The sequence below is a fragment of the Fonsecaea nubica genome, assembly GCF_001646965.1.
Source record: "Fonsecaea nubica strain CBS 269.64 chromosome Unknown Scaff20, whole genome shotgun sequence".
NCBI lineage: Eukaryota > Fungi > Ascomycota > Eurotiomycetes > Chaetothyriales > Herpotrichiellaceae > Fonsecaea > Fonsecaea nubica.
In genome coordinates, this window is record NW_019173693.1 from 264,457 (window position 1) to 275,967 (window position 11,511).

Sequence of the window (11,511 nt, forward strand, 5' to 3'; positions counted from 1 at the left end):
GGGCGGAAACGGAAAAACAAAAGATCCGGGAATGCTAATCCAATCAACGCCACTGGACACGCGTCTCCTTTTTCTTGACGCTGATCCACTCTTCGCTGAGGCGCCGTTGACAGCCGTTGATCGACGTGATAGGCCGATATCCACGTGATTCGGCTCGACTTCGGTTCAGCCTCGGCCTGAGACCCGAATTCTACGTCATCGAGTACAAACAACTAGAGACAACAATACAAGGCGGTGCGTTGCTGAAAACCAAAGGTCAAGATTGTATTGTATATTGATTTCTCCCAACTCCTCTATCTCATCGCGCCTCAAGGTACAGACTACTAGCTAACTTCGGTCGGACACAGAAATCCCATCCCCACCAGACGCCAAAATAGACTCAGGCCCCTCCGATCTATGCCACAAGGACCCCTCTGTACCGCATCTGGCCACTCTCCAAGATCTGAAAGGCTTCGTCGACGCCACCTTCAGTCAGCGGGAAGGTCTGAATGATGGGCTTCAAGTCGTGGACGGCCGCGAACTCGAGCATTTCCCGGTGGACCTGCCTCGCGGCCACGAGGCTACCCTGAACTTTCAGACCGTTCATGACTATGGCCATGTACGGCATCTTGAGGTCTCCTGAGCTGACGGTGAGGGGGTAAATCGTGCCCGAGGGTGCCATGATGGGGAGGTACATGTCCCAGTTGGGCTGCGAGGCGGTCGTCACGAGCAAGTGGTCGATGGGCTGGGACACCTTGAGCTCCGTTTGGCCTTTAGTCGCATAGAATTCATGGGCGCCGAGCTTGAGCGCTTCCTCCCTCTTGCTGTCTGTCCCAGAGAAGACGGCCACTTTGCACCCCATTGCCGCAGCAAATTGGATGGCCAGATGCCCGAGACCGCCCACGCCAATGACTCCGACGCGGTCGGTGCTCTTGACCCCGTGGAGGTGGAGAGCGTTGAAGACGGTGGCTCCGCCACACATCAAGGGGGCCGCGTGCTCGGAGCTGATTTCCGGGGGGATCTTGAACAGGAAGTTCTCGACCCAGACGGCGTGGGTGCCCAAGGATCCCTGGTCGAAGTTGGCCGTGCCGTAATACTGCCGTTGAGAGCAGAAGGTTTCGGCGCCACGAAGGCATTGCTTGCACTGCCCGCAGGCGTTGTGGATGTATCCCCAACCGGCTCGGTCGCCCTTCTTGAACATGGTCACGTCCGTGCCAATGTCTTCGACAATGCCCACGCCTTCGTGACCAAGCCCCATGTCCATGTCCTTGTGATGGAGATCGGTACCACACAGGCCACTGTGCGTGATCTTGACGAGGACGTCATGCGGACCAATCTCGCGCTGGGAGGTGGCTTGGACGATGCCAGCCTTGCCGCCTTTGAAAACTGTGAACTCGACCATTGTGGACTAAGTGCGCTCTGAAGCCTTTTTTTGTTTTTGTTTTTTGGCTGTGATGTTTCGGGTCTTGTAGTAGAGACTTGAATGTTGAAAGACGAACAACTCAGGAGGATGCACTGGAGAGAATTTGAGGTAGACATGGTTCCTTGTCTTTTTATATTACATACACGTCTCTGCACCTGGGTTCAGAGAGTGCATTACCAATCTGCAGTACTTGCCATCGCTTTGGAAGTCCTTTCTTCACAAGGATCTATCCGCCGCAGGATTGACATCATTCTGAAGTCAAAGAAGGGTTCTCTCCGTCAAACACTCTATATTATCAGGACAGCAGGGATTTCAAAGCGTGCCCTGGACGAAAGCATGCACGGTCATGCATTATTATTACCGAATCTAGCCAGTCTTCATCTAGAAGGGTTTTCTCCCTCTTGGATCTCTTATTAAGCAGACCGGGTACCATCAACCGGTACCATCCGTCGATCAGCATTTCGGGGAGAGACAACAAGCCAAGAGAAGGTAAAGTCACGCCCAACGCACCCCTCTTTGGGATGCGCGATCACCCGTCCTGGCATCTGGCTGCGGAAAGACCGACCCTCGACCGCGACTCACCGCGGGTGGGGCTCAGGATTGCGGCAATTAGGCACTTTCGACCTACCCTCTCCTTCGAAAGCGGCGTCGCTGGTTCTACGCTTCGAGGCCTTGGCTGGGTGACACACACCTTCCGAGACCTTAAAACTGCGCTGTCTATTAAAGAGATGATACCTTGTTTATTGGCGGATATAAAGGACGGAAAACCCGTAGGGAAGCTCGCGTGCGGCTCAGGCTGTCAAATTGCCCGTTTTGTGCCCCACATGGGAATTCCGCCTCGCCTTCACATTCTCAAGGAAAGCCTTTTTGTCTCGGTGAGTGTCTCTCTCAACCTCTTCTTGCCTTGATGATGCGATTGTGTGTACATACATTATTTAGATTGGGGAGAGATTGGATGCCGGGTGGGCAGGCTGCGCCTCCCCCCCCCTCCCCTCCCTTCTTTTCGTTTCAGAGCATGCCACACGTCTCAAAATATTGGCTTAACAACAGTACGAAGAAGAGGAGACGATGCATCGTCCGGGGAAATGTCAAGCCTTGCGAAAGGTTCAAGTGTCATCTATTGAGGGGCCAATGCGAACTGGCACCTCCCCTGCTCTACAGTCCCTCAAGTCTAGTACAAAATCCCTCAGGGTCTCAACAACAACAACAACAATTTGGCGTGAACCATTGCCGTAATTCTGAACCGCCGTCTTCCCAACTCTGTTTTGACGTCGGCAATTGGGCAAGCGAAAATCATTATCATCCAAGAAGAGGTGAAGATCTTCCCTTAGGATACACGATTCTTCCCATCACGTAGAGCTGACCGATTATTGTACATGTTTCTCTGACTGCGTCCCAGCATCAAGATCCTCGATGGTCTCCTCTTGCACCTGCATCTTTTCGTCGAGCTGCGTTGGTTCGATCGAGTCGCCAAAGAGCTCGCCAATGTCCTCGAGGGAAAGTCCCTTGGTCTCCGGGAACCAGAACAACACGGTGAGGGTGATGAGAGAGGTGACGACGATGAAAACAATGTAGTATTTCCATCCGATGTTGGCGAAAGCGGTCGGAGCGGCTTGCAGGAAGATAATGGTAGCGATAAAGAGGCCGGAAATCGAGACAGCAAGCCCCTTGGCCCTGACCGGCGTGGGGAAGATCTCGGCGGCGTAAATGTACGAGGTTGCGTCGCAGCAGCACGAGAAAAAGGTAATGTGCAAGAAGAGGAAGAAAACGGCGGCGCCCGCGACACCCCGGTCGCCGGTGCGCTGGAAAATAGACACCGTGATGCATTCGCCGATGAGGGCGAGGATGGTGCCAGAGAAGCCGAAGACTGTGAGAGCTCCGTTAGTTTTGGGGGGATAAGGGACACACACAGTGCTAGATGGGGTGGACTCACCCAGCAACCGAGTACGGCCAACTCTATCGACGATCAAGGCATTGATGTAGTTACCGAAGGGACAAACAGTGATCCACCCGCTTTGGATGAGCAGCTGTTGGACGGTATTGAATCCCAAGGAGGAATAAAGGGAGGGACCATAGTCTGGTAGGGAGGCCCACCGTCAGCATTCGAGGATTTCCCAAAAAGCACCGAGAACCCCGGGAAGAGGGGGGGGGGGGGGGGGAACCTACTGTTAATGACAAGTGTTGCCGTTCCCTGGCAGCCAAACAAGGCGAGGAAGCCCACGATGCACCGCTTTCGCATAGAAGGCTTTCTCCAGAGGTCGATAAACGACAGCACTTCCAGCCTTTCGTGCAGAATCTGGCCTTGCAGGAGATTGAACTCTGCTCGGATCGCCAGATCATCGCTGATGATGTCGTCGGTCCTCTCAGCTCGGACCGCCTTGAACGACCTGTACGCCTCGTCGACACGGTCACGGTCGACGAGCCAGCGAGGCGATTCGGGCAAGAACAAGACTCCGAGGGCCAGGAACAAGGGGGGAAAGCACTGGATGGCCAGGGGCAGTCGCCATTGTGCGCCGCTGGCGTTGACAAAGTAGAAACCCAGGCCGATCCAGCTCGCCGCGGCATAACCCACGCAGATCAAGACGCCGTGCATGCCCACGAGCCATCCCCGAATTCGAGGAGGTGCAATTTCGGACTGGTAAAGAGGGACGAGCGTGACGAGCCCACCTAGATGACGACGAGGTTTCAGTTTGATGGGATTGCTAAAAAGAAAATAAAACGGGGGCCAAAGCACGCATGGCGCCCCCAGGAGAACCTACCTATTCCCCAGCCAGTGACGAATCTCATGGCAATGTACATGCCGATGTCGACGCTCCCGGCTTGGAGGGCGCCTCCAATGACAGTGATGACGGCATTCAGCAGCAGTGCCTTCCTCCGACCCAGCCAGTCCGGGAGCTTGGTGCAGGAGAGGGTACCGAATAGGCCGCCGGTCTGGAACAGGCCATTGATGGCGCCTGTCAATTGAGTGGCATTCGATCGAGTGTCGAGTTCGAAGTAGGCGATGAACGAGGGTTGTCCCAGGGTGGTCGCGATGATGCTAGCGCTGTACCCATAGGTCAAAGAGCCCAAGGCGACGAAGAGCACAATCTAACGAGGACACTTGGGTCAGGATACATTTTCCGTCTCGCCGTCCAGAGCAGACCACTTACCAAAAGACGGATGGCAGAGGGAGACAGGGCCATGATGAGCGAGGAGTGCGAGCGTTCTGCCCAAAACAAAGAGTAGCAGGTGTACTGGTTGTATTCGAGGGCTCCCGGTTCAAGACTGGAGTAAATCTCGGGGTGTTCATATGGGGGATCTGGGGAAGGGAGCACTTTAAAGAGAGATGAGAGCGTCGTCGGCTCACACTCCGTCACGCTGTCACGCCGTGGCGGTCTCCCTTCGTCGTTGTCTCCTTTTGCGGATCGCAAATCTAGCTTCCATGCCTCCTGGCACTTCCTCGTGGGCATCGGCAAACCCCCCGCTACTGTGGATCGGAAACGCCATCCTTCGCGGTGTCGATTCAGTCGAACCCCCGTCCAAGCTGATGAGAAAAACCCGCTTGAGGCGAGTCGGCGGTGGCACGAACGGCTCTAGATTGCAGCGGAACCGGAGGGACCCGCTGTGAGCGGAGCACTGGAAACAAAGTTTTTGCTGATAGAGTCCTCGGGGGCAAGGTCCTGGGTCCTGGAGGTGGACCTTGGGTTATCCAAATCGGCATCATGGTACGGCTCTTTGCACCGAACAGGAAAAATGCCGAGATGAATAGCTTGTTCACCTTTTTTTTTTTTTCACGAGCGGGATGGAGAACGAGAGCAGCAGCACGGCAGTCGGGGGTTTCTCACCTTCTCCCTCGCCGAGTATCATCACCTCGAGGGCGCGGACGGTGCTCTCTTCTCCAGGCCTCTGGTCATGAAGTTTGTCGGCTTGAACCACCGCCACGGTCGGCACGCCGCCCGATGTTGACTACCTCGACTCCTTCTCGCCTTTTGGCCTCAACAACAATCAACGTCCCCACTTATTTCGCGTATTCAAGGCCTTGAGCCATAAAAGCAAGCCTCCGCTGGGATGGCCGGAGCGGAACCTGAGCACGGGAAAGCCATCTATCTGTATTGACATGAAAGGTGAGTTGTGTATTCGAAGACGTGGCGACGCCACCCAGACTCTAGCAAAAGCAAAACGCTCGTGTTTCTCCGACATCAAAAGATGGCTACGGCATTTGGAGGACTCCCTACCCCACCAGGCACGTTCAGGGGCATGCTGGTCACGAAGAAGGTCCATCGCTGCTGTCTCTTGCACTCCTCGGCCAGAGCTTCCAGGTCGAAGAGCTCCCCGATCGGCAACCCAAAGCCTGAGAGGATGACTTCGTGCATGCGGTATTGCACACCCGAGTCTCCCAGACCGGCACTCCAGGCCTCGAAGCCGGGGCTGTCTGCGGCCACCGCTGCGAAATGAGTGTTCCACAGCCAGCGCAATGATTCCTCGGAGCCTTCGAGCCCCGGATAATGATATTCCGGCTGAGCCATCTGGCTCGTCAGGTCGTCAAATGGCATGGTTTGATATCGATGGACAAAGCCTGGGGCAAAGGGGTTTGAAAGCCGTCAGCAAGGGCATCCCCCCCCCATGGTCTGTGGGCGCAATCGAGCACACTACCTACCTGTTCGTAGCAGGAGAAGATCTCCCGTCTGGAATTGGATCCCTTTCTCCTTTGCGATGGCCTCAATTTCGGACACGGGGATCTTGTGGTAGAGCCATGGGTCGTAGTTTGGGTCGCCTCGTTCGGTGACATACGAGTAATGATCGATCAGGACGCCCCGTCCCACAATCCCTCGCTTTGTCCACTCTGCCAACCTGAGGATTCGCCTTTTTCCTTCGGGGCTGGAACGATAGCGAGTGCCTACCATGAATCCCATTTCGTGCCGAAGTGCCACTGCGTACCTCGTCTTGAGTGACGCCATTGTAGAATCGTCCGTCTGGAAATGACCAGTGTCGGAAGCCGTCCCACTGACTACTCGTCTGAGTATTGAATTCGAGTTTGTCGTCCTGTATTGTTTGCACGAGGACGAGTTAGTCTCTAACCCACTGACCATCGGCCAACCCACATTGATGAAATCCCCAATGCTGAAAATCTCGTGCTTCAACTTGGTTCGGTAGAATGGCGGCACCTTCATCTGGTCCAGGCCCCAGTTCAGTCCGACCGAAACGCCGGTCCTGATTTCATTGGCCGCCGCATGGGCGACACGCTCAGGCGTCAAGTGATTGAGACATCCTAGTTGATCGTCCTGGCCAAAAAGAAACCATGCCGAATGAGGCGGATGAGAAGCATCCAGAGGAAGATCATCAAACTGGGGCAGCTTCACCTGCTTGTAGGTCTGGTCAGCCATGGTGTAACCAATAAATCTTTTGATGATGATGAACTTGGGGGGTTCCTGGGCTGGTATTTCAAACCAAACAGACCAGAGGTGTGTACACAAGCCGAGCCACAATGTTCGTCTCGGACTCCCGGCCGCCAGACGACCCACCCAGCCTCCACCGACCGGGTCGAAATGCACATCACTTTGCGGGCTTGAGAACATTAGATGGTGTTGTCATGTTCAAACAGTCACCAATAATTATCAATGAGTTTCGCCTTGGCGGTGCCTTCAACACTGCATAATTCATACATGGCAAGGGCTTGGCAGGCGGGGGCTCACGAGGCTGAAACATCCAAGCGGCACAGGGGGTGGAAGGGCTGGGGGGCACAGGTTGTATCTTTTCTTCAGCTAAAGAACCACTCTAGAACATCCAGTCCCTCAGAACACCCTTGATGTTGCTCTCACGAGTTCATGCTGTTTTCGTGCGTTAGCGTTTGGTTCCAGCTCTCGAGTTCCCAGACTTACTTGATCAGCACCGTCTTTGGCTCGGTGAAAGATCGCAAAGCCTGTGTTCCAACACCAGAAGTTAGCCTGCACTGATCAAAAACACTCCCACAGCTTGCCACCGTCAGGGGGAGTGGAAAACTCACGTATTCGCCAAACTCTCTGCCGATCCCAGACGATTTTCTCCCTCCAAACGGGGCCTGAATGCTCATGTAAGAGATGCAGTTGATACCACAGACCCCGGAATCAATCTTGCTAGACACCCTCAGCGCCCTATTGATGTCTCTGGTGAAAACCCCCGCCATCAGCCCATACTCTGTGTCGTTTGCCAGCCTGAGAACCTCTTCCTCGGTCTCAAAAGTCCGAATGACTGCAACCGGTCCAAAAACTTCGGTCTTGTAGATTTCCGCGTCCGGCTTAGGATGCAGGAATACTGTCGGTTTCATGAAGCAGCCGTCAGGGCCGTGCCTGACGCCTCCAACTACGAGTTCGGCTTCGGTCTTGCCTTGCTCGATCATCGCTTGGACTTTGGAGAAACTGGCTGCATCGGCAAGAGGCCCCAGCGTCGTTCGGGGATCTTGCGGGTCACCTAGTTGCGAAGCCGCTGCTTCCATCCGCTGGCTATAAGCTTCGATAAACCTGGCCGCGATCGATTTCTGAACGTAGATTCGCGACGCTGCAACGCAGACCTGGCCGGACCGAGCCAGAATCCCGTTAATGGTCCTGAAATTCGCATATTAGCCCCTTCTTTTTCGCACATGTTCAGTGCCCGGACTTCCTACCACGTAAGGGCGTTCTCAATATTCGCGTCTTCAAAAATCACAGCTGGACTTTTGCCCCCTGGCAGTCCTCTAGTGAGCGAAGTTGGATTCTCGGTAACAAGGGAAGCTCTTACCAAGCTCCAAGGTAACTCTTTTGAGGTTGCTCGCTGCCGCCGCGATCTGAATCTTCTTCCCCGTTGCAATACTGCCCGTGAAGCTTATCTGTTGTTGGCGTTCACTAATTTCAGCGAAGAGTTCCCGCCACACTGGGATCCCAAGTCACCCCCCGGCTGGAAAAGAAATATACTCCATACCTTCCTCACACGCATGTGTTGGGCGAAGAGGGCCCCAGTTCGACCATCGCCGCACACCACCTGCACCACACCCTTTGGAAAGCCGGCTTGCTCAAACAAGGGAGCCAGGGCCAAGGATCCGAAGGGAGATTTCTCCGAAGGCTTGATGATCAACACATTGCCCGTTGCGAGACATGGTGCGGCTTTGATGATGAATGACGCGACCGGAGAGTTGTACGGGTTGATTCCCACGCACACGCTGGCCTCGTCAGCAATGTTTACAATTGCCCCTGTGGTGATCGTCCAGATCATGACCGCATACTCACCCCAAAGGCTCGTGGCGCACCAGTTTGACGAACCCATCGTCGGCTGGAAAGTAGTCTCCTCTTTGCTTGTCCGTCCACCCGGCTGTTTTTTTTTCACAGATCAGATAGAACCCTTCGCCCCCATAGAGTGCAGTCCCTTTGCGTACCATAGTATAGCAAATTATTTTTGATATAAGTCTTCTCACGTGTCGGAATAAGGGAAACTGGATTCCCCGTGGTCATTGAATCCAGGGTCAGGATGTCAACCAGGCTGTCTTCCAGCAGGTCAGCGAGCTTGCGGAGACACTCTGATCGTTGTGCGGCCGTGAAGTTGCTCCATGGTCCAGTAAAGGCTTCCTCGGCCGCTGCAACTGCTGCGTCGACGTCCTCAGGTCCGCCAATGGGGACCGCATCGGCCACGATTGTATCATCCTTGGGATTTCGCAAGATGTACGTTTCCTCGCAGATCGGTTTGACGTATCGACCGTTGATGTAAAAACAAGTCAGGTCCTTGGGCTTTGGAGTCGGGAAATTTGCTCCCACCATCTTCGAATGCTATCTAGAAACCGGTGCTGGAAGTTGAAGAGTCACTCGACTTGGAAGGAGGAGTACTTTGATGTTCACTGCTCTTGTCAGTTCCATTTGTTCGAGGATTGACGCCGTTGGCCGACCGGCAAGTGTGCACACGTCCCATATGGCAAGCATTCCTAGAGCTGGCAATTCGGTACCGTGTGCCAACCAATAGACTATGGCGGGACTCCATTCTGTCTGTGGTCGGCTGATGTCTCATGATGGCTTTGCGGGTTCGCTCTATAAAGTTTCGTCTCATTCCATTCATCATCGCCATGGCGAAACTTCCCAGCTGCCCATGTTTGGGGGGGGGTCATCTGTGGGTCGAAGGAAGAATTTCCGAAGGTGTCGGCGCTCCAGCCGATCAGCACTGCGGCGTCGGCATCCGTGCCGCGTGAAATCTGGGTCCGTCACTGGCTTTTCTTCCATTTGTAATAGTATTATCTACACTGGCTATGGGAATGGTTATCTACTAAGCTTTACGACGGCCGAGCAACACTGGCCCTGGGGGGGTGGTATTCCTTTGCCAGACTGGATCCCGCGATGGATGACATGGATCCACCGAGCAAGCAGAATGTGTCTCTGAGCCTTGTCGCATCCTGTTCCCAATGTAGCCTTCGGCCAAAGTTGCCGCCGTAGCCGGCGTTTGGGGGGTACCCTCATTCAGGTGTTTTCCCATGCTGCTCTCAGAGTGTAGAAGGGCCGACGTAGGCTCCAGGTGAATCATATCTCATGTGCCTATCGCTGAACGAAAACCTAAATGCTGTAAGCTGTAACAGATCTGCTCTCCTTCAAGCACTCTCAAGGCCGATTATACCCATTTTCGACACTGAGACAAGATAACAGGGAATCTATGGTCATTACCTCAATGGAGAACATAGGACACGACATGGACGCCGTTATATTCAATGGGCCTTGGACAATAGACGTGGAGAAGCGTCCAATACCAACTGTGACAGAACCCACGGACGCCATCGTCAAGGTGACATCGGCAGGCATCTGTGGTTCGGAATTGCACATGTATCGTGGTCACCAGAAGACTCCAGTCGGACATATCATGGTGATTGAATCTTGTCCAGCCTTGCCTTGGATGTTATTCAGTGCTCAGATACTAACAGTGGGCATCACATCCAGGGACACGAATTCGTGGGATATATCGAAAAGATCGGACCAGAGGTTCGCAACTTCAACGTTGGGCAGAAAGTCGTCTCCACGTTCTCTCCTGTCTGGTAAGTCATAGTTGGCGTTGTACACTGGAAAGTGGGCTCCTTTGCAAGACAAATGAAGTGGCTGAAGCAACGCGAATGTTTGAACAGCATGTCTTGCTGGTTTTGCCAACACGGCTATCCCAATCGGTGCCCTAAAGGGTTCGCACCATTTGGCACCCAAGGTCTAGCTGGAGGGCAGGCTGAGTACGTCCGGGTGCCGTGTGCAGACGGCACACTCAGGGCGACGCCGGAAAATGTCGAGGATGACCTTTTGATCATGATGTGCGACATCTTCCCCACTGGCTACTATGGCGCCATGAGAGCTATCGAGTTTTTTCGGTCGCCTGATCTGGGGAACGGAAGTGATGCTTACTCCTTTGAAAAAAGCCAAAGCCGCCTGTCAAAGTCGCAATCACTCACAGAGGCAGTTTTTGTTTGCCTCGGCTGCGGGCCAGTAGGCCTCTGCGCAATCCTGACCGCGCGATCCAAAGGGGTGAGAACGATTTACGTCGTCGACAGTGTCGACGACAGGCTAGAACAGGCGGCAAACATGGGCGGCATTCCGCTCAAATTGGGCCAGGACGACATAGCAGAAACGATAAACAAAGCAACGGATGGCCGCGGTGCCGACGCTATCATTGAAGTGGTTGGCAGCAAGTCGGCATTGAGATCGGCTTTTGATATGCTGAGACCTTGTGGTGTCTTGTCGTCGATTGGCTTCCACCAAGGGGATCTTCCCTTCACTGCTCTCGAATGCTACCAAAAGAACCTGAAGTAAGTCAAGTTCTCTCGACCTGCTCTTCGATGGTCGGCTGATCTTCTACAGCATCAATCTTGGACGTGCACCAGTGAGCGCAGTCTTCGACGAGGCATTGGAGATTGTCATGGCAAACAAGGCAAAGCTCGCGAGCATGGTAACACATCGGCTACCATTGTCGGAGGCAGCGCATGGATATGAAATTTTTGAGAAGCAGTTGGCGAGAAAGGTCGTTTTGAAGCCTCAATGATGGAGTCCAGGAAGTTGTTGTTAGATTCGTCATGACATTCTGTAGTCATGCATGTATAGGCTCCCTTGAAACCGCCAGTAGAAAACTGCTTCAAGAAAAGATACGCCAGGAAGGAATGAGTTCCGGGT

General features: G+C 54.0%; 5 protein-coding genes across 5 annotated transcripts; 1 reads left to right on the forward strand and 4 right to left on the reverse strand.

Annotated features, from left to right (window-relative positions):
• Nucleotides 1-394: 394 nt before the first annotated feature.
• Nucleotides 395-1,381, reverse strand: AYO20_04043 (hypothetical protein; the record flags this gene model as incomplete). Its single annotated transcript, XM_022642342.1, has 1 exon — nucleotides 395-1,381. One exon carries the CDS (start codon nucleotides 1,379-1,381, stop codon nucleotides 395-397), a length of 987 nt encoding a protein of 328 aa, XP_022501723.1.
• A 1,388-nt stretch (nucleotides 1,382-2,769) lies between these two features.
• Nucleotides 2,770-4,851, reverse strand: AYO20_04044 (hypothetical protein; the record flags this gene model as incomplete). Its single annotated transcript, XM_022642343.1, has 4 exons — nucleotides 2,770-3,269; nucleotides 3,569-4,069; nucleotides 4,162-4,489; nucleotides 4,552-4,851. 4 exons carry the CDS (start codon nucleotides 4,849-4,851, stop codon nucleotides 2,770-2,772), a joined length of 1,629 nt encoding a protein of 542 aa, XP_022501724.1.
• A 729-nt stretch (nucleotides 4,852-5,580) lies between these two features.
• On the reverse strand, nucleotides 5,581-6,765 carry AYO20_04045 (hypothetical protein; the record flags this gene model as incomplete). Its single annotated transcript, XM_022642344.1, has 4 exons — nucleotides 5,581-5,957; nucleotides 6,039-6,224; nucleotides 6,283-6,424; nucleotides 6,484-6,765. 4 exons carry the CDS (start codon nucleotides 6,763-6,765, stop codon nucleotides 5,581-5,583), a joined length of 987 nt encoding a protein of 328 aa, XP_022501725.1.
• A 431-nt stretch (nucleotides 6,766-7,196) lies between these two features.
• On the reverse strand, nucleotides 7,197-9,144 carry AYO20_04046 (hypothetical protein; the record flags this gene model as incomplete). Its single annotated transcript, XM_022642345.1, has 8 exons — nucleotides 7,197-7,209; nucleotides 7,261-7,301; nucleotides 7,386-7,962; nucleotides 8,022-8,079; nucleotides 8,135-8,222; nucleotides 8,315-8,552; nucleotides 8,620-8,701; nucleotides 8,766-9,144. The coding sequence occupies 8 exons, from the start codon at nucleotides 9,142-9,144 to the stop codon at nucleotides 7,197-7,199; spliced, it is 1,476 nt and encodes a 491-aa protein (XP_022501726.1).
• A 913-nt stretch (nucleotides 9,145-10,057) lies between these two features.
• AYO20_04047 (hypothetical protein) lies at nucleotides 10,058-11,383 on the forward strand (the record flags this gene model as incomplete). The annotated part of the gene is made up of 4 exons (XM_022642346.1): nucleotides 10,058-10,213; nucleotides 10,270-10,397; nucleotides 10,485-11,150; nucleotides 11,203-11,383. 4 exons carry the CDS (start codon nucleotides 10,058-10,060, stop codon nucleotides 11,381-11,383), a joined length of 1,131 nt encoding a protein of 376 aa, XP_022501727.1.
• Between the last annotated feature and the right edge of the window lie 128 nt (nucleotides 11,384-11,511).